Source organism: Haliotis rufescens, unplaced genomic scaffold (genome assembly GCF_023055435.1).
Source record: "Haliotis rufescens isolate VD_foot unplaced genomic scaffold, xgHalRufe1.0.p SCAF_19, whole genome shotgun sequence".
Classification (NCBI taxonomy): Eukaryota; Metazoa; Mollusca; class Gastropoda; order Lepetellida; family Haliotidae; genus Haliotis; species Haliotis rufescens.
Genome location: NW_025963879.1, coordinates 4,800,501 through 4,824,159, shown reverse-complemented (window position 1 = coordinate 4,824,159; position 23,659 = coordinate 4,800,501). Strand labels below are relative to the sequence as shown.

The window sequence follows — 23,659 nt, the reverse complement described above, 5'->3', positions numbered from 1 at the left end:
TTTATTTAAGGTTTTTATTACACCATTTAATACAGATCAGATCAACAACGCTACATCCTCTTCACATCGAGGTCGAATGAAGCCTTTCTGGCCTTCTACCAGGGCACCGTTTCACAAAGTGATAATTACTGTCGTAAGTTTGTGAGTGAGAGAGTATGGTTTTACGCCGCGTTGAGCAATATTCCAGCAATATCACGGCGGGGGACAACAGAAATGGGTTTCACACATTGTACCCATGTGGGGAATCGAATCTGGGTCTTCGGCGTGACAAGTGAGCGCTTTAACCACTAGGCTACCCCACCGCCCCGTAAGACTGTGCTAAAGTATGGATCAGGATCCTGCCTGGTAACACCTATCATTGTCGTTCTCTAAAGGATACCGTCAGACACTATGGAATTGTTGTACTCAGGGCCATGGGCTAACACACACGGGAGACACGCGTGGGCCCCGGACAGCGAAGTGCAGGTTCAGTAACAGCCCTGTATTTGAGCTTGTATCATATATTGGAACAGCCATGGTAATCACGGCTGTGTGAAGTTGACAGGAGTGTCTATTTCCACAGCTACTCTTGAAAAGTAGTCACGGAAATATATAGAAAAGAAGTTGGGGCCTCAGTAAGTTAGTGTGTGTAAATACAGGACAATGCCACCTGTTTGCGTCATTTAACCCCAGCTGACTCAAGGCACAAACATAGTCTTATTTACAGTTTTGGACTCGCTTACGCGTGAAAAATACACGATTTTGTTCAAATAGGACACGAATGACGACATTTCGAGAAGTCCGGTAAGTGAACAATAACAGGGCTCACGCGAGTAACGCCAACCCCTTCCTGTCTACAGTATTCCTAGATGCTCTACACCAACCTGGTCTTTTGCTAAACCTCTGGTGTTGTTCACGACATTGATGCGTATTAAAGATCATTCACATCGTTTACTTACACGTAGTTTCGTGTGTGGCCACAAAAGCTTGCAGTTAGGCCAGATCAGTTCAGTTACATATATTATGAACCCGTGAAGATTCCGGGGTAGAATAGGTCTTCAGCAACCCATGCTTGCCGTTAAAGGTGACTATGCTTGCCGTAATAGGCGGCTAACGGGATCAGGTGGTCAGTCTCGCTGACTTGGTTGATGTATGTCATCGATCCCAATTGCGTGGATCGATGCTCATGATATCAATAACTGGATTGTCTGGTCCAGACTCGATTATTTACAGACCGCCGTCATATAGCTGGAATATTGCTGAGTGCGGCGTTAAACAACCAACCAACCAACCAACCAACCAACATTATTATGGTGTTTTTTCATTTTAGAACGCCTTTGCACAATTAAGGCTATTGTTACCGTTATTTCGGCAATGCAATAATGAATGAGCTTCCATCAGTGTCATCTTGTTGCAACACATTTGGGTCACATAGATAATTCGACGAAAAGAACAGAGATCAGGTCATTTTAAAAATAAAAAAACATTGTTTAAATTATGTGCAATGTTTGTGTTGTAATATCATTCTCATTCAGTGACACATTGGCTTATAATCTTTCACCATCAAAAGCTTTGTTATCACAGTTGACCCTCTCTGCTTTGTCTTCAGTAACATCGACCTGGGTCTTCTTTCTGCAGCATTTACAGCAGCCACACAACACCTGCAACTCAGTGATCTTGTTGTCGTAAGGCTGTAAGGAGCGCAACCACAGGGGAATGCCCATGTTCTCAAAGCTCTGTAGACGGTAGGGCAGGCGCGGGCGAATGCGATCGCTGTTCTGGAGACGGTTCATGGTGATGACGAAAACGATCAGCACAATGACAGGGACACCAAACCCAACGAGGTATTCCCATCCGGCCAATGAAAGTCCAAACACAAGCATAGGGAAAAAAAGAAATACAATAAATATGTAGAAAATCGGGAACCAGCGATATTCTGCAGTTACTGAACCCAGTGCCTTTGCCAGACGGATTGGGACTTGTCTAGCAGGCCAGATCCCGTACCATATTAAAATACCACTAATGTTGAACAGTAAGTGACAGAAGGACACCTGGAGGGCATTCTTGAAGCCTGTGCTATCTGATGCCAAAGCAGCTAAGATACTGGTGAAGGTAGTACCGATATTAGCTCCGAGAACAAGGGGAAACACACGGTCCACCTTGATAACGCCCATTCCCACGAGGGGGGTGAGAGTAGAGGTGAAGATGGAGCTGCTCTGGACCAGGAAGGTGAGTCCAGCGCCGACCAGCATGACCACGTAGCCGGTTACTGGACGTAGAATACCAGGTAAGTCAGCATTCACTATCTTCCGGATTACCTTGGCAATCGCCCCTTTCAGCAGCGACTGCAGGATCTTCACGATCAGCACGAGGCACGTGCATAACGTGATTAGTGCAACCACCAACAGGATCAGGCCGACCTCAGTATCTGAGAGACTGGTCTCCATGAACAGGTGTTCACCTGACAACGATATGAGTTGAACATGTTCATGTGATGTTAGTATATGTATAGATAGATATATGTACAATTACAGCCAGCTTAAGCAATTCATTTCCTTGTTTCCGAGAACCGAAAACTTAGGGGACTTAAGGGGAGAGAGATCGGCCTTACGACCTTAGACTGTATCATACTGTGCAGACCCATCATTTTATGTATACAAAATTATGCTCCCAATACATGTAACATTTAACCATGCCCGCAACCACCACCCTTCCACTCTCTCTGTGACTCACTCACATACACATACACACACACGCACACACACGCACGCACACTCACGCACGCACACACACACACACACTTATAGTAGTTTACACAAAACATACGTAGTTCTATGTATATACTTACAGTCTTCGGCACACGTTGAATTTTCACCTGGAAAAATATTTTGGTGTTTTATTATTTCATTTTTAACAACAAAGCTTGTTCCAGAGCAGTTGTACTGAGATATGGCCAACCATATGCTTCTGGGCTCACTTGCTCAAAGTAATCTTAGCGCTAAGATCGCTTTGTGCAAGTGGGCCCAGGAAGTGATCAGTGATCATGCAGACAACATTACAAGAACTGAACAGAGGGAAAGCAGATTCACCCGCTATACACACAGTACAAGTACTGAACAGTGAGAAAGCAGATTCACCGCTATACACACATTACAAGAACTGAACAGCGGGCAGGCAGCTTCACCCACTATACACACATTACAAGATGTAGTATTGGAAAACGCTGGTATGCCAAAACATAGGCATAGTATGGACATGGGTAAAATTAACAATTATGGTAAACAGCTTATTGACTTGTGTAGGAGCCTTAATTTATACATATGCAATGGCCGAATAGGTAATGATCTCAATATTGGAAGAACCACCTGTAATGATAAGAGTTTAATTGATTACGTCATTGTCTCTGCTGCTTGTATGCCTTTGATTAATGATGTTGATGTTCTTGATTTCTCACCTGTGCTATCAGATGTACACTGCCCTGTTACCCTATCGCTGGCGAGTAAGGTTAAAAAGAGAGATGAATCTGTCTCTGAGACTTTAAATTCTTCAAAAACTAATACCGGAAACAGGCCTAGACGCTACAATGTTGATAGGGCTAGTGTATTCCGAAATAACATTGATGTAGAAGTTATAAGGCAGTTGCGAGATAGAAGTGATGCTGTTTGTTATGACAGTTTTGATGTTGATGTTGATACTGAGGTCAATAGGTTAGCTGAGGACATAACGCACGTGCTGGTCGATGCCGCACGGACTACCTTCGGAGTCAAACGAACTACATCTCCCTGTAAAACACGTAAGCGCGTCAAGACGAATAAGCCCTGGTTCAGTAAGGAATGTCGGGACATTAGACGGCTTTACCGTAAATCGAAACGTCGTTTCAAAAAAGTTCGTAATCAAGTAAATTATTCAATGTATCGCCATCATGGCAAGTTGTAAAAGAAATGCTTAAATAAGCATATAAGGGATCATAAATATGAAACAAGTATAATGTTACGTAATAAATTTAAACACTCGCCCAAAGAGTTCTGGAAAACACTTAATTCACAGGTGAATGATAATAATTCACTAACACCGAACATAGAAGTATTTCATAATTTTTTCAAATCGATTAATGCCTCATACCTCGGCGACAATGATGTTATAGAAGAAGATCTCAACCCCTGTTCATATGATAACTCGACTCTCAACAGAGATATTACTTTAGAAGAAATACGCTCAGCTATCTCGCGACTGAAGCGTAATAAATCTTCAGGCCTTGACTTAATTGAAAATGATTATTTGATTGATTCAATTGATATTCTGGGTGACTTTTACTTTTCGTTTTTTTAATTTGATTTTATCCACTGGTGTTATCCCTGACTCTTGGTTGACGGGAGTGATTCGCCCAATATATAAGAAAAAAGGTGACTCTCTTGACCCGAACTCTTACAGGCCCATTACCATTCTGAGCTGTTTAGGAAAGTTATTTACTTGTCTTTTGAATTCCAGATTAAATAGTTACTTAGAATCAAATGAAATTCTTAGCTCATCGCAGGCTGGCTTTCGAGAAAATATGTCAACACTTGATAATATATTCATCTTAAATATGCTAAATCAGTATTTCAAAAAATCAAAACGAAAACTTTTTTGTGCTTTTATCGATTTCACAAAAGCGTTCGACAGTATTTGGAGAGTAGGCCTATGGTACAAGATGTTATCATACAATATAGAGGGGAGATTCTTCAAGTTAGTGAAAAACATTTACAGTAATATAAAATCTTGCGTTATGGTTGATAACCAAATTTCTAACTTCTTTTATATTTATTCCGGGGTTCGACAAGGAGAAAATCTCTCTCCATTATTATTTTCGATTTTTCTCAATGATTTAGATGTATATCTTGAGAGCAAAGTTTGTAGGGGCGTTGACATCACTTGTGTTCATGATGATTATGTGTATATGTGTATTAAATTCTTTATTTTGTTGTACGCAGATGATGCGATACTTTTAGGTGAATCCCAGAAAGATCTCCAAAATTCTCTTGATGTGTTCAAACAATACTGCGATGTGTGGAAACTCAATGTTAACATTGCCAAAACTAAGATTATTATATTTGGAGGAGGCGTGGGTAAAAAATCTAAATTATCTTTTCAATTTGATTCTTAACCAATTGAAATTGTAGATAATTATACGTATCTAGGTATCAACTTTCATCGCAATAGAAGATTTAATACCGCAATAAACGATTTACTGTCTAGCTCTAAAAAGGCCATGTTTGCACTCCTGAAAAAAATCAAGAAACCTCAATCTAGCACTTGATACTGTAATCCAATTGTTTGATATCTTAATACTACCTATAGCCTTGTATGGATGTGAAATATGGGGTTGTGAAAATGTTATAAACATTGAAAAATTTCACCTTAAATTTCTAAAGTTTGCTCCTGGGTTGCGATCACCAACTCCTAACTTTATGGTTTACGGTGAACTTGGACGTTTTCCTGTGAACATTGCAATTGCTATAAGAATGATCTCATTTTGGTATAACTTAGAAACCATATCTTCTCCTTTCAAGTTGTCATCACGCATCCTTAAACTGTTCAAATTAGATCACACCCTCAATATTAGTAATAGTAACGTATGGGTATCTCACATAAAAGGTATTTTAAACAGTTGTGGCTTGACATATGTATTTGATAATCCTGGTTGCGTTTGTAAACAGTGGCTTGTCTCTATGGTAGAAACAGTACTTAAAGATCATTTTATACAACAATGGAGGGATGATATAGATAAAAGTTCAAAAGGTAATTACTATAAATTGTTCAAAGATTTACCGTCGTTTGAAAAATACCTCCTGTTACCTGATTATTTCTCTCGACCTATTATGTCATTTCGGACATCGAATCATTATTTACCTGTAGAGACAGGCCGCTGGAAAAATATACCTAGAATCAATAGAAATTGTAACGTATGTAGCTCACCGGCGATAGCCGACGAGTTTCATTATTTATTTAAATGCTCCTTTTTTGATACCATGAGATCACATTATATTCCAATTTATCTTTGTAAATGGCCGAATCTCGCAAAGCTCAAGGTTTTGTTTACCTCAAATAATTGCTTAATCGTGAAAAATATCTCCAGATTTATAAGAATTATTAATAATGCTGTCAGAAGATGAGTACAACACTATCATCTACAACTTACCAAGTGATCACTACAATTTATTGTTTATGTTATAACTTTATTTGTACTGTTCCTGTACCACCTATGGTGGTTTGTTGGAATAAAAATTTGATTGATTGATTGACAAGTACTGGACAGTGGGCAGGCAGTTTAACCCACTATACACACATTACAAGTACTGGACAGTGGGCAGGCAGTTTAACCCACTATACACACTTGACAAGTACTGGACAGTAGGCAGGCAGTTTAACCAACTATACACACATGACAAGTACTGAACAGTGGGCAGGCAGTTTAACCCGCTATACACACATGACAAGTACTGAACAGTGGGCAGGCAGTTTAACCCACTATACACACATTACAAGTACTGAACAGTGGGCAGGCAGTTTAACCCACTATACACACATTACAAGTACTGAACAGCGGGCAGGCAGTTTAACCCACTATACACACATGACAAGTACTGGACAGTGGGCAGGCAGTTTAACCCACTATACACACATGACAAGTACTGAACAGTGGGCAGGCAGTTTAACCCGCTATACACACATGACAAGTACTGGACAGTGGGCAGGCAGTTTAACCAACTATACACACATGACAAGTACTGAAAAGCGGGCAGGCAGTTTAACCCACTATACACACATTACAAGTACTGGACAGTGGGCAGGCAGTTTAACCCACTATACACACTTGACAAGTACTGGACAGTGGGCAGGCAGTTTAACCCACTATACACACATGACAAGTACTGAACAGTGGGCAGGCAGTTTAACCAACTATACACACATGACAAGTACTGAACAGTGGGCAGGCAGTTTAACCCACTATACACACTTGACAAGTGCTGGACAGTGGGCAGGCAGTTTAACCCACTATACAAACATGACAAGTACTGAACAGTGGGCAGGCAGTTTAACCAACTATACACACATGACAAGTACTGAACAGTGGGCAGGCAGTTTAACCCACTATACACACATTACAAGTACTGAACAGTGGGCAGGCAGTTTAACCCACTATACACACATTACAAGTACTGGACAGTGGGCAGGCAGTTTAACCCACTATACACACATGACAAGTACTGGACAGTGGGCAGACAGTTTAACCCATTATACACACATGACAAGTACTGGACAGTGGGCAGGCAGTTTAACCCACTATACACACATGACAAGTACTGAACAGTGGGCAGGCAGTTTAACCCGCTATACACACATTACAAGTACTGGACAGTGGGCAGGCAGTTTAACCAACTATACACACATGACAAGTACTGAAAAGCGGGCAGGCAGTTTAACCCACTATACACACATTACAAGTACTGGACAGTGGGCAGGCAGTTTAACCCACTATACACACTTGACAAGTACTGGACAGTGGGCAGGCAGTTTAACCCACTATACACACATGACAAGTACTGAACAGTGGGCAGGCAGTTTAACCAACTATACACACATGACAAGTACTGAACAGTGGGCAGGCAGTTTAACCCACTATACACACTTGACAAGTGCTGGACAGTGGGCAGGCAGTTTAACCCACTATACAAACATGACAAGTACTGAACAGTGGGCAGGCAGTTTAACCAACTATACACACATGACAAGTACTGAGCAGTGGGCAGGCAGTTTAACCCACTATACACACATTACAAGTACTGAACAGTGGGCAGGCAGTTTAACCCACTATACACACATTACAAGTACTGGACAGTGGGCAGGCAGTTTAACCCACTATACACACATGACAAGTACTGGACAGTGGGCAGACAGTTTAACCCATTATACACACATGACAAGTACTGAACAGTGGGCAGGCAGTTTAACCCACTATACACACATGACAAGTACTGGACAGTGGGCAGGCAGTTTAACCAACTACACACATTACAAGTACTGAACAGCGGGCAGGCAGCTTCACCCACAATACACACATTACAAGTACTGAACAGCGGGCAGGCAGTTTAACCCACTATACACACATTACAAGTACTGGACAGTGGGCAGGCAGTTTAACCCACTATACACACATTACAAGTACTGAACAGTGGGCAGGCAGTTTAACCCACTATACACACATTACAAGTATTGGACAGTGGGCAGGCAGTTTAACCCACTATACACACATTACAAGTACTGAACAGTGGGCAGGCAGTTTAACCCACTATACACACATTACAAGTACTGAACAGTGGGCAGGCAGTTTAACCAACTACACACATGACAAGTACTGAACAGCGGGCAGGCAGCTTCACCCACTATACACACATTACAAGTACTGAACAGTGGGCAGGCAGTTTAACCAACTGCACACATTACAAGTACTGAACAGCGGGCAGGCAGCTTCACCCACTATACACACATTACAAGTACTGAACAGTGGGCAGGCAGTTTAACCCACTATACACACATTACAAGTACTGAACAGTGGGCAGGCAGTTTAACCCACTATACACACATTACAAGTACTGGACAGTGGGCAGGCAGTTTAACCCACTATACACACTTGACAAGTACTGGACAGTGGGCAGGCAGTTTAACCCACTATACACACATGACAAGTACTGAACAGTGGGCAGGCAGTTTAACCCACTATACACACATGACAAGTACTGGACAGTGGGCAGGCAGTTTAACCAACTACACACATTACAAGTACTGAACAGCGGGCAGGCAGCTTCACCCACTATACACACATTACAAGTACTGAACAGCGGGCAGGCAGTTTAACCCACTATACACACATGACAAGTACTGGACAGTGGGCAGGCAGTTTAACCCACTATACACACATTACAAGTACTGAACAGTGGGCAGGCAGTTTAACCCACTATACACACATTACAAGTATTGGACAGTGGGCAGGCAGTTTAACCCTCTATACACACATTACAAGTACTGAACAGTGGGCAGGCAGTTTAACCCACTATACACACATTACAAGTACTGAACAGTGGGCAGGCAGTTTAACCAACTACACACATGACAAGTACTGAACAGCGGGCAGGCAGCTTCACCCACTATATGCACATTACAAGTACTGAACAGTGGGCAGGCAGTTTAACCAACTGCACACATTACAAGTACTGAACAGTGGGCAGGCAGTTTAACCCACTATACACACATTACAAGTACTGAACAGTGGGCAGGCAGTTTAACCCACTATACACACATTACAAGTACTGGACAGTGGGCAGGCAGTTTAACCCACTATACACACATTACAAGTACTGGACAGTGGGCAGGCAGTTTAACCCACTATACACACATGACAAGTACTGAACAGTGGGCAGGCAGTTTAACCCACTATACACACATGACAAGTACTGGACAGTGGGCAGGCAGTTTAACCAACTACACACATTACAAGTACTGAACAGCGGGCAGGCAGCTTCACCCACTATACACACATTACAAGTACTGAACAGCGGGCAGGCAGTTTAACCCACTATACACACATGACAAGTACTGGACAGTGGGCAGGCAGTTTAACCCACTATACACACATTACAAGTACTGAACAGTGGGCAGGCAGTTTAACCCACTATACACACATTACAAGTATTGGACAGTGGGCAGGCAGTTTAACCCTCTATACACACATTACAAGTACTGAACAGTGGGCAGGCAGTTTAACCCACTATACACACATTACAAGTACTGAACAGTGGGCAGGCAGTTTAACCAACTACACACATGACAAGTACTGAACAGCGGGCAGGCAGCTTCACCCACTATATGCACATTACAAGTACTGAACAGTGGGCAGGCAGTTTAACCAACTGCACACATTACAAGTACTGAACAGCAGGCAGGCAGCTTCACCCACTATACACACATTACAAGTACTGAACAGTGGGCAGGCAGTTTAACCCATTATACACACATTACAAGTATTGGGCAGTGGGCAGGCAGTTTAACCCACTATACACACATTACAAGTACTGAACAGTGGGCAGGCAGTTTAACCCACTATACACACATTACAAGTACTGAACAGTGGGCAGGCAGCTTCACCCTCTATACACACATGACAAGTACTTAACAGCGGGCAGGCAGTTTCACCCACTTTACACACATGACAAGTACTGAACAGCGGGCAGGAAGTTTAATCCACTATACACACATTACAAGTACTGAACAGTGGGCAGGCAGTTTAACACAATATACACACATGACAAGTACTTGACAGTGGGCAGGCAGTTTAACCCACGATACACACATTACAAGTTCTGAACAGCGGGCAGGCAGTTTAACCCACTATACACACATTACAAGTACTGAACAGTGGGCAGGCAGCTTCACCCACTATACACACATGACAAGTACTGAACAGTGGGCAGGCAGTATAACCCACTTTACACACATGACAAGTACTGGAAAGTGGGCAGGCAGTTAAACCCACTACACACACATGACAAGTACTGGACAGTGGGCAGGCAGTTAAACCCGCTATACACACATGACAAGTACTGAACAGTGGGCAGGCAGTTTAACCCACTATACACACATTACAAGTACTGAACAGTGGGCAGGCAGTTTAACCAACTACACACATTACAAGTACTGAACAGCGGGCAGGCAGCTTCACCCACTATACACACATTACAAGTACTGAACAGTGGGCAGGCAGGTTAACCCACTATACACACATTACAAGTACTGAACAGTGGGCAGGCAGTTTAACCAACTACACACATTACAAGTACTGAACAGCGGGCAGGCAGCTTCACCCACTATACACACATTACAAGTACTGAACAGCGGGCAGGCAGTTTAACCCACTATACACACATGACAAGTACTGAACAGCGGGCAGGCAGTTTAACCCACTATACACACATTACAAGTACTGGACAGTGGGCAGGCAGTTTAACCCACTATACACACTTGACAAGTACTGAACAGTGGGCAGGCAGTTTAACCCACTATACACACATTACAAGTATTGGACAGTGGGCAGGCAGTTTAACCCACTACACACACATGACAAGTACTGGACAGTGGGCAGGCAGTTTAACCCGCCATACACACATGACAAGTACTGGACAGTGGGCAGGCAGTTTAACCCACTACACACACATTACAAGTACTGAACAGTGGGCAGGCAGTTTAACCCACTATACACACATTACAAGTACTGAACAGTGGGCAGGCAGTTTAACCCACTACACACACATGACAAGTACTGAACAGTGGGCAGGCAGTTTCACCCACTATACACACATTACAAGTACTGGACGGCGGGCAGGCAGTTTAACCCACTATACACACATTACAAGAACTGAACAGTGGGCAGGCAGTTTAACCCACTTTACACACATGACAAGTACTGAACAGTGGGCAGGCAGTTAAACCCACTATACACACATAACAAGTACTGAACAGTGGGCAGGCAGTTTAACCCACTACACACACATGACAAGTACTGGACAGTGGGCAGGCAGTTTAACCCGCTATACACACATGACAAGTACTGGACAGTGGGCAGACAGTTTAACCCACTATACACACATTACAAGTACTGAACAGTTGGCAGGCAGTTTAACCCACTATACACACATTACAAGTACTGAACAGCGGGCAGGCAGTTTAACTCACTATACACACATTACAAGTACTGAACAGTGGGCAGGCAGTTTAACCCTCTATACACACATGACAAGTACTGAACAGTGGGCAGGCAGTTTAACCCGCTATACACACATGACAAGTACTGGACAGTGGGCAGGCAGTTTAACCCACTATACACACATTACAAGTACTGAACAGCGGGCAGGCAGTTTAACCCTCTATACACACATGACAAGTACTGAACAGTGGGCAGGCAGTTTAACCAACTATACACACATTACAAGTGCTGAACAGCGGGCAGGCAGATTCATCCGGAATACACACATTACAAGTACTGGACAGTGAGCAGGCAGTTTAACCCGCTATACATACATCCTACCCGTACTGACCTGTGGCCATGTCATGAGATGATGGATTATTACGTCTCTAGAACCCCGCGTGAGCTCACCTTTACCACAGCAGAACTTGATTAGGGTGTCTGTTGTGTTATCTCCCCTTGCGATGGCTCGAATCACATCGTTGTCCAGCTGAGGAAAACAAGGCACCAGTTCCTTTAACCTGTCTTACAAACTGGTTTCGATATATCATAAGTCACCATAACAATGCTGTTATCATAACATCGTGAAGCCTACAAGCAAATATCAGCTAACTTTAACATAGAACCTGATTCCGTATTGCTGCCGGAAAACGAATAGTATACAGAAATATAGTCCGGCCATTCAAAGAAACATCAGGATAAACCACAAATGGGTTGGGTCACACATATAGATAATATTATTGTGTGGTTTATCCTGATGCTACATGGTGTTGGCAGGGTGGGCCTCTGTGCCAGGAGTGTACTCTCACCTCTACAATTTTCCCAGTCAGAGGTTTGGTAATGGCCTTGAGCAGATCCGGGTTTTCAACATTAGGATCAGCGTTGATGTTCTGCACCATCAGTCCAGACAGGCTATACAAATAGCCACTTGCGACCTCTACCGGTAGCAGCACCAACACCGTCAGCCAGTTGAACATGTCATGTAGAACGGCGCCCCCAAAGGCGCGTCTAAACCGGTCTCTGTCCCCGATCTGACCCAGGGAGACGAGCACGTTGGTAATAGTCGTCCCGATGTTCGTGCCCATTATGATGGGGATAGCAAGCCGAGTGGGTAGCACTAGAAAAGCAATGAATTGGGTTTAGCATCACATGGAACAGTATTTCGGTTGTGTCACAGCGTGTCAGGGATCCCAAATTGACGCTGGTTGTAGACGTGCGCCACTTGGTAAAAGCATGGACGTGACGTGGATTTAACAGATCAAGGATCATAATCAATGCCGATATGGGATTGGAACACACGCCCAGTAGACCCTTTCACGGGTAAAGTAGGACGCAACATAGAGAGACAGAAGCTAATGAAACATCGACATGGGACACTTGGTCACACCTCCCCTCTCTAAGAGATGCAAACGGGAAATATGGGGGTTGTATCCTCAAATTAAACTTGGACTATTAGATGTGTTTACACAAGGCAAACTCTAGAGTTCGAGATACACTAGTTCCTGCCCAAGGCGTGTACTGGAATGCTACTGACTGCCGGCGGACACCATGGAGACGATGATGGAGGTGGAGGTGGAGGAACTCTGTACCAGCACGGTTGCCAGGACGCCGACCATCAGCCCGGCCACGGGATTAGAAAGGAGCTCCACATCGCTGAGCGCTTCTCCTGCAGCTTTACCTGAAACACATCAATGGCGACACTCGACAATATTTTTCAGCAGGGGAGAGTCCAGATGAGATGTGCATGTGATGTGTGTTTTTGCGTATGTAAAAGTCGCCACGGTCTTTGTGTGTGTCTGTGTGTCTCTGTGTGTGTGTCTCTGTGTGTGTGTGTGTGTGTGTGTGTGTGTGTGTGTGTGTGTGTGTGTGTGTGTCTGTCTCTGTGTGTGTGTCTTTACGAGCCGCTACAGCCATGTGTATGCGTGTGTGTATAAGTCGTCACAGCCATGTGTATGCGTGTGTGTATAAGTCGTCACAGCCATGTGTATGCGTGTGTGTATAAGTCGTCACAGCCAAGTGTATGCGTGTGTGTATAAGTCGTCACAGCCATGTGTATGCGTGTGTGTATAAGTCGTCACAGCCATGTGTATGCGTGTGTGTATAAGTCGTCACAGCCATGTGTATGCGTGTGTGTATAAGTCGTCACGGCCATGTGTATGCGTGTGTGTATAAGTCGTCACAGCCATGTGTATGCGTGTGTGTATAAGTCGTCACAGCCATGTGTATGCGTGTGTGTATAAGTCGTCACAGCCATGTGTATGCGTGTGTGTATAAGTCGTCACGGCCATGTGTATGCGTGTGTGTATAAGTCGTCACAGCCATGTGTATGCGTGTGTGTATAAGTCGTCACAGCCATGTGTATGCGTGTGTGTATAAGTCGTCACAGCCATGTGTATGCGTGTGTGTATAAGTCGCCATGGCCATGTATTGTTCCATACCCCTTCCCAAACACACAAACACACAAATACACAAACACACCCGAGAGGAGCAATAAAAACGTCACAGCCGTTGTGACCTGCGACACTTGACTGTATGTGGGATATAGAGTGGTCAAGTGGTATTGACGGAAGGTGAGCCGAGGGCCACATGAGTGATGAGTGAACACCTTCCCCCCCCCCCCCCCCCCCCCCCCCCACACACACACACACACACACACACAAACACACACACCCCACCCCCACCCCGACCCCCCGACTCGTAATATCACTGAAGCGAAGTAAACCATCAAGACTAACATTCCACGTAATCATCCAAAGGATCACAAATACTGTCACAGAGACAATTTTTGTCTCCGGTAAAATAGGACAGCGTGTTCTACGTTGTTCTATACCATATTTAATTACAAAACATACAAATTGAGTTGGATAATATTTTAATATTTCCGGAAGACGTGTTCAAACAGTCCTAGTTTCAACTCAGTGCAATGTTTACGGCGGGTAGTCAGTTGAGGTCTGAAGAGTTGGTGTTAGTTGGGAAATTACAACCCTACTTGAGTAGCTGTCATTCCATCCAATGAGTCACAACTGGCTACGCATACGACACCCACAAGTGAAATCAGAAACATTGTATATGTCCTCGTTTATCGGCTGACAAAATGACCATAATTCTTTATAAAACATCATATTCAAAATTGTCTGTTTTCATTGATATCGTCAAGTTCGAAAAGTCAACATATATCCATGTCTACCCATTTATTCGTTTAGAGAGTGTAAATTATCCAACATAGTTCGCAAACATGCCCGCTAACAGTATATATTTATGTGTCGAGTGATTGAGCTAAGTGGTTGAGCTTCTACACATCCCATACAGTGCAGGTACACACCACAAACAGTGCAGGTACACACCACATACAGTGCAGGTACACACCCCATACAGTGCAGGTATACACCCCATCCAGTGCAGGTATACACCCAAAACAGTGCAGGTACACACCACATACAGTGCAGGTACACACACCCCATACAGTGCAGGTACACACCCCATACAGTGCAGATACACACCACATACAGTGCAGGTACACGCCACATACAGTGCAGGAACACACCAAATACAGTGCAGGTACACCCCCCATGCAGTGCAGGTACACGCCACATACAGTGCAGGTACACACCACATACAGTGCAGGTACACACCACATACAGTGCAGGTACACACCACATACAGTGCAGGTACACACCACATACTGTGCAGATACACACCACATACAGTGCAGGTACACACCACATACAGTGCAGGTGTACACCACATACAGTGCAGGTACACGCCAGATACAGTGCCGGTACACACCAGATACAGCGCAGGTACATGCCCCATACAGTGCAGGTACACGCCAGATACAGTGCAGGTACACGCCACATACAGTGCAGATACACACCACATACAGTGCAGGTACACACCCCAAACAGTGCAGGTACACACCCCATATAGTGCAGGTACACACCACATACAGTGCAGGTACACACCACTTAGAGTTCAGGTACACACCACATACAGTGCAGGTATACACCCCATCCAGTGCAGGTATACACCCAAAACAGTGCAGGTACACACCACATACAGTGCAGGTACACACACCCCATACAGTGCAGGTACACACCCCATACAGTGCAGATACACACCACATACAGTGCAGGTACACGCCACATACAGTGCAGGAACACACCACATACAGTGCAGGTACACACACCCCATACAGTGCAGTTGCTCATCCCATGCAGTGAAGGTACACACACCCCATACAGTGCAGATACACACCACATACAGTGCAGGTACACACCCAAAACAGTGCAGGTACACGCCAGATACAGTGCAGGTACACGCCAGATACAGTGCAGGTACACCCCAAATAGTGCAGGTACACACCCCAAACAGTTCAGGTACACATCCCATACAGTGCAGGTACACAACCCATACAGTGCAGATACACACCACATACAGTGCAGGTACACAGCCCAAACAGTGCAGGTACACGCCAGATACAGTGCAGGTACACGCCAGATACAGTGCAGGTACACGCCAGATACAGTGCAAGTACACCCCTAATAGTGCAGGTACACACCCCAAACAGTTCAGGTACACATCCCATACAGTGCAGGTACACACCCCATACAGTGCAGACACACACAACATACAGTGCAGGTACACAGCCCAAACAGTGCAGGTACACGCCAGATACAGTGCAGGTACACGCCCCATACAGTGCAGGTACACGCAAGATACAGTGCAGGTACACACCCCAAACAGTTCAGGTACACATCCCATACAGTGCAGGTACACACCACTTAGAGTGCAGGTACACACCCCATACAGTGCAGGTACACACCCCATACAGTGCAGATACACACCACATACAGTGCAGGTACACGCCACATACAGTGCAGGTACACACCAAATACAGTGCAGGTACACCCCCCATGCAGTGCAGGTACACGCCACATACAGTGCAGGTACACACCACATACAGTGCAGGTACACACCACATACAGTGCAGGTACACACCACATACAGTGCAGGTACACACCACATACTGTGCAGATACACACCACATACAGTGCAGGTACACACCACATACAGTGCAGGTGTACACCACATACAGTGCAGGTACACGCCAGATACAGTGCCGGTACACACCAGATACAGCGCAGGTACATGCCCCATACAGTGCAGGTACACGCCAGATACAGTGCAGGTACACGCCACATACAGTGCAGATACACACCACATACAGTGCAGGTACACACCCCAAACAGTGCAGGTACACACCCCATATAGTGCAGGTACACACCACATACAGTGCAGGTACACACCACTTAGAGTTCAGGTACACACCACATACAGTGCAGGTATACACCCCATCCAGTGCAGGTATACACCCAAAACAGTGCAGGTACACACCACATACAGTGCAGGTACACACACCCCATACAGTGCAGGTACACACCCCATACAGTGCAGATACACACCACATACAGTGCAGGTACACGCCACATACAGTGCAGGAACACACCACATACAGTGCAGGTACACACACCCCATACAGTGCAGTTGCTCATCCCATGCAGTGAAGGTACACACACCCCATACAGTGCAGATACACACCACATACAGTGCAGGTACACACCCAAAACAGTGCAGGTACACGCCAGATACAGTGCAGGTACACGCCAGATACAGTGCAGGTACACCCCAAATAGTGCAGGTACACACCCCAAACAGTTCAGGTACACATCCCATACAGTGCAGGTACACAACCCATACAGTGCAGATACACACCACATACAGTGCAGGTACACAGCCCAAACAGTGCAGGTACACGCCAGATACAGTGCAGGTACACGCCAGATACAGTGCAGGTACACGCCAGATACAGTGCAAGTACACCCCTAATAGTGCAGGTACACACCCCAAACAGTTCAGGTACACATCCCATACAGTGCAGGTACACACCCCATACAGTGCAGACACACACAACATACAGTGCAGGTACACAGCCCAAACAGTGCAGGTACACGCCAGATACAGTGCAGGTACACGCCCCATACAGTGCAGGTACACGCAAGATACAGTGCAGGTACACACCCCAAACAGTTCAGGTACACATCCCATACAGTGCAGGTACACACCACTTAGAGTGCAGGTACACACCACATACAGTGCAGGTACACACCCCAAACAGTGCAGGTACACGCCAGATACAGTGCAGGTACACGCCAGATACAGTGCAGGTACACCCCAAATAGTGCAGGTACACACCCCAAACAGTTCAGGTACACATCCCATACAGTGCAGGTACACGCCACATGCAGTGCAGCTACTCACCCCATACAGTGCAGGTACACACCCCATGCAGTGCAGGTACACACCCTATACAGTTCAGGTACACATCATATACAGTGCAGGTACACACCCCATACAGTGCAGGTACACACCACATACAGTGCAGGTACACACCACATACAGTGCAGGTACACACCACATACAGTGCAGGTACACACCACATACAGTGCAGGTACACACCCCATACAGTGCAGGTACACACCACATACAGTGCAGGTACACATCCCACACAGTGCAGGTACACACCACATACAGTGCAGGTACACACCCCATACAGTGCAGGTACACACCACATACAGTGCAGGTACACCCCCCATACAGTGCAGATACACATCACATACAGTGCAGGTACACACCCCATACAGTGCAGGTACACACCCCATACAGTGCAGGTACACATCACATACAGTGCAGGTACACACCCTATACAGTTCAGGTACACGCCAGATACAGTGCAGGTACACGCCAGATACAGTGCAGGTACACACCCAATACAGTGCAGGTATTCACCCCAAACAGTGCAGGTACACACCACATACAGTGCAGGTATACACCCCAAACAGTGCAGGTAAACACATCCCATACAGTGCAGGTATACACCCCATACAGTGCAGGTACACACACCCCATACAGTGCAGTTGCTCGTCCCATGCAGTGCAGGTACACACACCCCAAACAGTGCAGGTACACACCACATACAGTGCAGGCATACACCCCAAACAGTGCAGGTATACACATCCCATACAGTGCAGGTACACACCCCATACAGTGCAGGTAAACACATCCCATACAGTGCAGGTACACACCCCATACTGTGCAGGTACACGCCAGATACAGTGCAGGTATACACCCCAAACACTGCAGGTACACACCACATACAGTGCAGGTATACACCCCAAACAGTGCAGGTAAACACATCCCATACAGTGCAGGTATACACCCCAAACAGTGCAGGTAAACACATCCCTTACAGTGCAGGTATACACCCCAAACAGTGCAGGTACACACCACATACAGTGCAGGTACACACACCCCATACAGTGCAGGTATACACCCAATACAGTGCAGCTACTCACCCCATACAGTGCAGGTACACATCCCATACAGTGCAGGTATACACCCAATACAGTGCAGCTACTCGCCCCATACAGTGCAGGTATACACCCCATACAGTGCAGCTACTCGCCCCATGCAGTGCAGGTATAAACCCTTTACAGTGCAGGTACACACCACATACAGTGCAGGTATACACCCCAAACAGTGCCGGTACACACCCCATACAGTGCAGGTACACACCCCATACAGTGCAGGTACACACACCCATACAGTGCAGCTTTTAACCTGAAATAAGCGGCTGCGCTCATCCCTTATCAGTGCTTTAACTCATTCCAGAGCAGTGCCGGTACTCACCTCCCAGAAGTCGGAATGCTGAGCTGAGGAAGTCCAGGGAGCAGACAAACATGTAGAGGAACCCGAGTAGCAGCACCACCTTCAGGATGTTGAACACAACTCGCTTCACCTTCTCCAGGTCCTTTATTTCTACCGGGAAATAGATATGTTGGTAGACACAAAAAAGGGACATATTCAACTAATGGTGTCAGAAAGGGTCTGTCCTTACCGTGCAATTGTTTGACTGTGTCGATGGTGTCAGAAAAGGTATGTTCTTACCCTGCCATTGGTTGACTGTGTCGATGGTGTCAGAAAGGTTCTGTCCTTACCGTGCCTTAGTTTGACTGTATCGATGATGTCAGAAAGGGCATGTCCTTGCCGTGCCTTAGTTTGACTGTATCGATGGTGTCAGAAAGGGCATGTCCTTACCGTGCCTTAGTTTGACTGTGTCGATGGTGTCAGAAAAGGTATGTTCTTACCCTGCCATTGGTTGACTGTGTCGATGGTGTCAGAAAGGGTCTGTCCTTACCGTGCCATTGTTTGACTATGTCAATGGTGTCAGAAAGGTTCTGTCCTTACCGTGCCTTAGTTTGACTGTATCGATGGTGTCAGAAAGGGCATGTCCTTACCGTGCCATTTTTTGCCTGTGTCGATGGAGTCAGGAAGGGCCCAGGGGTCGTCCGCTTCTATGTCCTTCTCCACATCAATGATGTCCACCGCATGTTTCGGACTCTTGCGGGGCTTCTCATCGAGTCTCGTGTCTTCCATATTGCTCACACAAGCAGGTGCCTGGGAGTAGACAAGACACGGGTTTAGAGTGATTTGTTTATCACGCTGTTAATGATAAACTCTAAATTCTTTGCCTTATAGTTATGTTTAAAAACATTTGGGGATTAACATGTCTCCCATACACAAATATACCAACCTTTGTGTGGGCCATCTTGTATTTGCTTCTGCGTCGATGGGCACTTATATTTTCTTCTGCGTCGATGATCTTATATCGCCGGAAGAGTCCACGTGAGTGTATGGCAGGCTATATACTAAAAGGTTATTTTGTTTACGTGTTCAGAGACCATATATCGGTATATGGTCTCTTACCTATTTTACGAGTACAATATTAAGGTCAATACCCGTACCATACAACTTCAAAAGTAAAACACGCATTGGGTATTTCATGTTTCTGAAACTGGATATTCTTCCCCCTCCAAATGGAAAGGTTGCCCCATCCACTCATCCAATGAGTAATAAACAAATACACTACCACGCGACCCTCATACATAGGGCCAGTAGTGTAGGACACTGTGTAATCATCAGTGATGTGTTTCAACAAGAGCCATATCTCAATCATTTCGACATTCATTTATTGCTACGAATGAGTTATGGTAGAGTGTGGTTAAATCGGAAAATGTATACACTTCAAAGTCTTTCGTCGTGATTATACAGATTTCATGTCGGTTACTGTGTGAAGTACACTGGTGTTAGATACCATGGTGAAACCGAGTTTGTACCATAGCGGCCTTTGTCTGAATGAACATTTAATTCCAAAGGGCAATTACTGTGTAGCCACCATATGTATATGTCTAGAATCACTTAATTACTGTGTAGCCACCATATGTATATGTCTAGAATCATTTAATTACTGTGTAGCCACCATATGTATATGTCTAGAATCACTTAATTACTGTGTAGCCACCATATGTATATGTCTAGAATCACTTTATTACTGTGTAGCCACCATATAGCCACCATATGTATATGTCTAGAATTATTTAATTACTTGGTAGCCACCATATGTATATGTCTAGAATCACTTAATTACTGGGTAGCCACCATATGTATATGTCTAGAATCACCTAATTACTTATAAGCTTTTTTTTCTTTACATTTAGATTGCGTGTAGATCATTTTCACAATTACATGAAAACCATATCATGACATCTCCACTGTTCATCCTCATTAACCCTGTCATTCCCTATCTGTTCCCAATGATTGCTTTACTAAGAATGATTTTTTTTGCATGTTATCTTTAACATGTTCAATGTTGAATCTGAAAATGATGTCCTTTAAACAAGAGAATAATTGTGTGTGTGTGCGTGCGTGCGTGCGTGCGTGCGTGCGTGCGTGGAGGCAATATAAGTCCTTTCTCAAGTAAAGGGTATGGAAAAATGCATGTCCATTTTCATAAACCCATTATTTGACATCAGTGGGATATCTTTTTACACTGAACTTATCACTAAATAGTGTAGATATTCTTTTGGGGCATGTTGGATGTGCAATAAATTATGATAATAGTATGTCCATCAAACTACTTTCACTCCTGTCACCAACAACTAAGTACCAGCACAACACAATTAATTCTCACTCATTTGAAAGTAAGGCTGTTGTCATTCACATTAGCACTTCCTGTCCACCACATGGAAACTTCTTTCTGGTCTTCTGGAGCCTAAAAGTCCATTCGTCGGTCTTACAGGTAAGTAGACCTTTTCTCAGATTTCCCTACTGTTACTGTGATTTTGCTGTGTAATTAAAAGAAAATTGGAAACTGTTCACATTACTGGAGTTTTAATGTCTCTTCAATTTTGAGTTGTATTGAGACCATCCATTTATCATAAAGCATCAGTACCCTTACTTTCCATGCTGTTCGCACGACTTTGGTAAGAGGAAAGTTAAAAATAGTAACAGGAGAGATTTCTTGATGACCATACAATAATTTAAGGGAACAGCATTCAAAATTTATCCTGGTTTTGGTTTAAAGGTATAATAAACAATTGGACATTTTTTCTGAAGATGGAGAGAGAAATGAGAATAGGGTGAGATAGATGAAGATGGGGAGAGAGATGGGAATGAAGGTGAGATAGTTGAAGATGGGGAGAGAAATGAGAATGAAGGTGAGTTAGTTGAAGATGGGGAGAGAAATGAGAATGAAGGTGAGATAGTTGAAGATGGAGAGAGAGATGGGAATGAAGGTGAGATAGTTGAAGATGGGGAGAGAGATGAGAATGATGGTGAGAAAGTTGAAGATGGGGAGAGAAATGAGAATGAAGGTGAGATAGTTGAAGATGGGGAGAGAAATGAGAATGAAGGTGAGATTGTTCAAAATAGAGAGAGACAAATGAGAATGAAGTCGAGACAATGAGACTGAAAGAGGAGAAAGGAGTAATGCGACAGTTGACGGATGAGGAACGGAGACTGAAGGAAGAGTGATGAATGTGCAGGAAGGAAGAAGAGAAAGCTGAAGAGTTGGACTTAATTGCCAACATGAAACAAGACATAAATACAGAGCGGCTGCTTGGATAATATCAGAGACCATATAACAGATCTCTGATAAATACAGAGTGGCTGCTTGGATAATATCAGAGACCATATAACAGATCTCTGAAAAATACAGAGTGGCTGCTTGGATAATATCAGAGACCATATAACAGATCTCTGATAAATACAGAGTGGCTGCTTGGATAATATCAGAGACCATATAACAGATCTCTGATAAATACAGAGTGGCTGCTTGGATAATATCGGAGACAATATAACAGATCTCTGATAAATACAGAGTGGCTGCTTGGATAATATCAGAGACCATATAACAGATCTCTGATAAATACAGAGTGGCTGCTTGGATAATATCAGAGACCATATAACAGATCTCTGATAACTACAGAGTGGCTGCTTGGATAATATCAGAGACCATATAACAGATATCTGATAAATACAGAGTGGCTGCTTGGATAATATCAGAGACCAAAAACAGATCTCTGATAAATACAGAGTGGCTGCTTGGATAATATCAGAGACCATATAACAGATCTCTGATAAATTCAGAGTGGCTGCTTGGATAATATCAGAGACCATATAACAGATCTCTGATAAATACAGAGTGGCTGCTTGGATAATATCAGAGACCATATAACATATCTCTGATAAATACAGAGTGGCTGCCTGGATAATATCGGAGACCATATAACAGATCTCTGATAATATGTTGTAGTCTTGTATGAAAATTTGCCATATCCAGGTATTGTTGAAGACATTGGAAACAATGATCTTTACATTGAGTGTATGCACAAAGTTGGGAGGAAAGCAAATTCCTACTTTGGGCCACTTAAAGTTAAAGATAAGTGTTGGTATAAATTTGAAAATATCATGGCCATCATACCACAACCAAAACAACTTGAGGGATCA

The 23,659-nt window shown here is 44.3% G+C and overlaps 1 protein-coding gene across 1 annotated transcript; it reads right to left on the bottom strand.

Annotated features, from left to right (window-relative positions):
* On the bottom strand, positions 1-20,616 carry LOC124148439 (sodium-dependent phosphate transport protein 2B-like). Its single transcript, XM_046519538.2, has 8 exons — positions 20,406-20,616; positions 20,110-20,269; positions 19,502-19,630; positions 13,290-13,433; positions 12,565-12,872; positions 12,167-12,245; positions 2,828-2,854; positions 1-2,440 (listed from the first exon to the last, which is right to left on the bottom strand). The coding sequence occupies exons 1-8, from the start codon at positions 20,418-20,420 to the stop codon at positions 1,527-1,529; spliced, it is 1,776 nt and encodes a 591-aa protein (XP_046375494.2). The 5' UTR covers positions 20,421-20,616; the 3' UTR covers positions 1-1,526.
* Between the last annotated feature and the right edge of the window lie 3,043 nt (positions 20,617-23,659).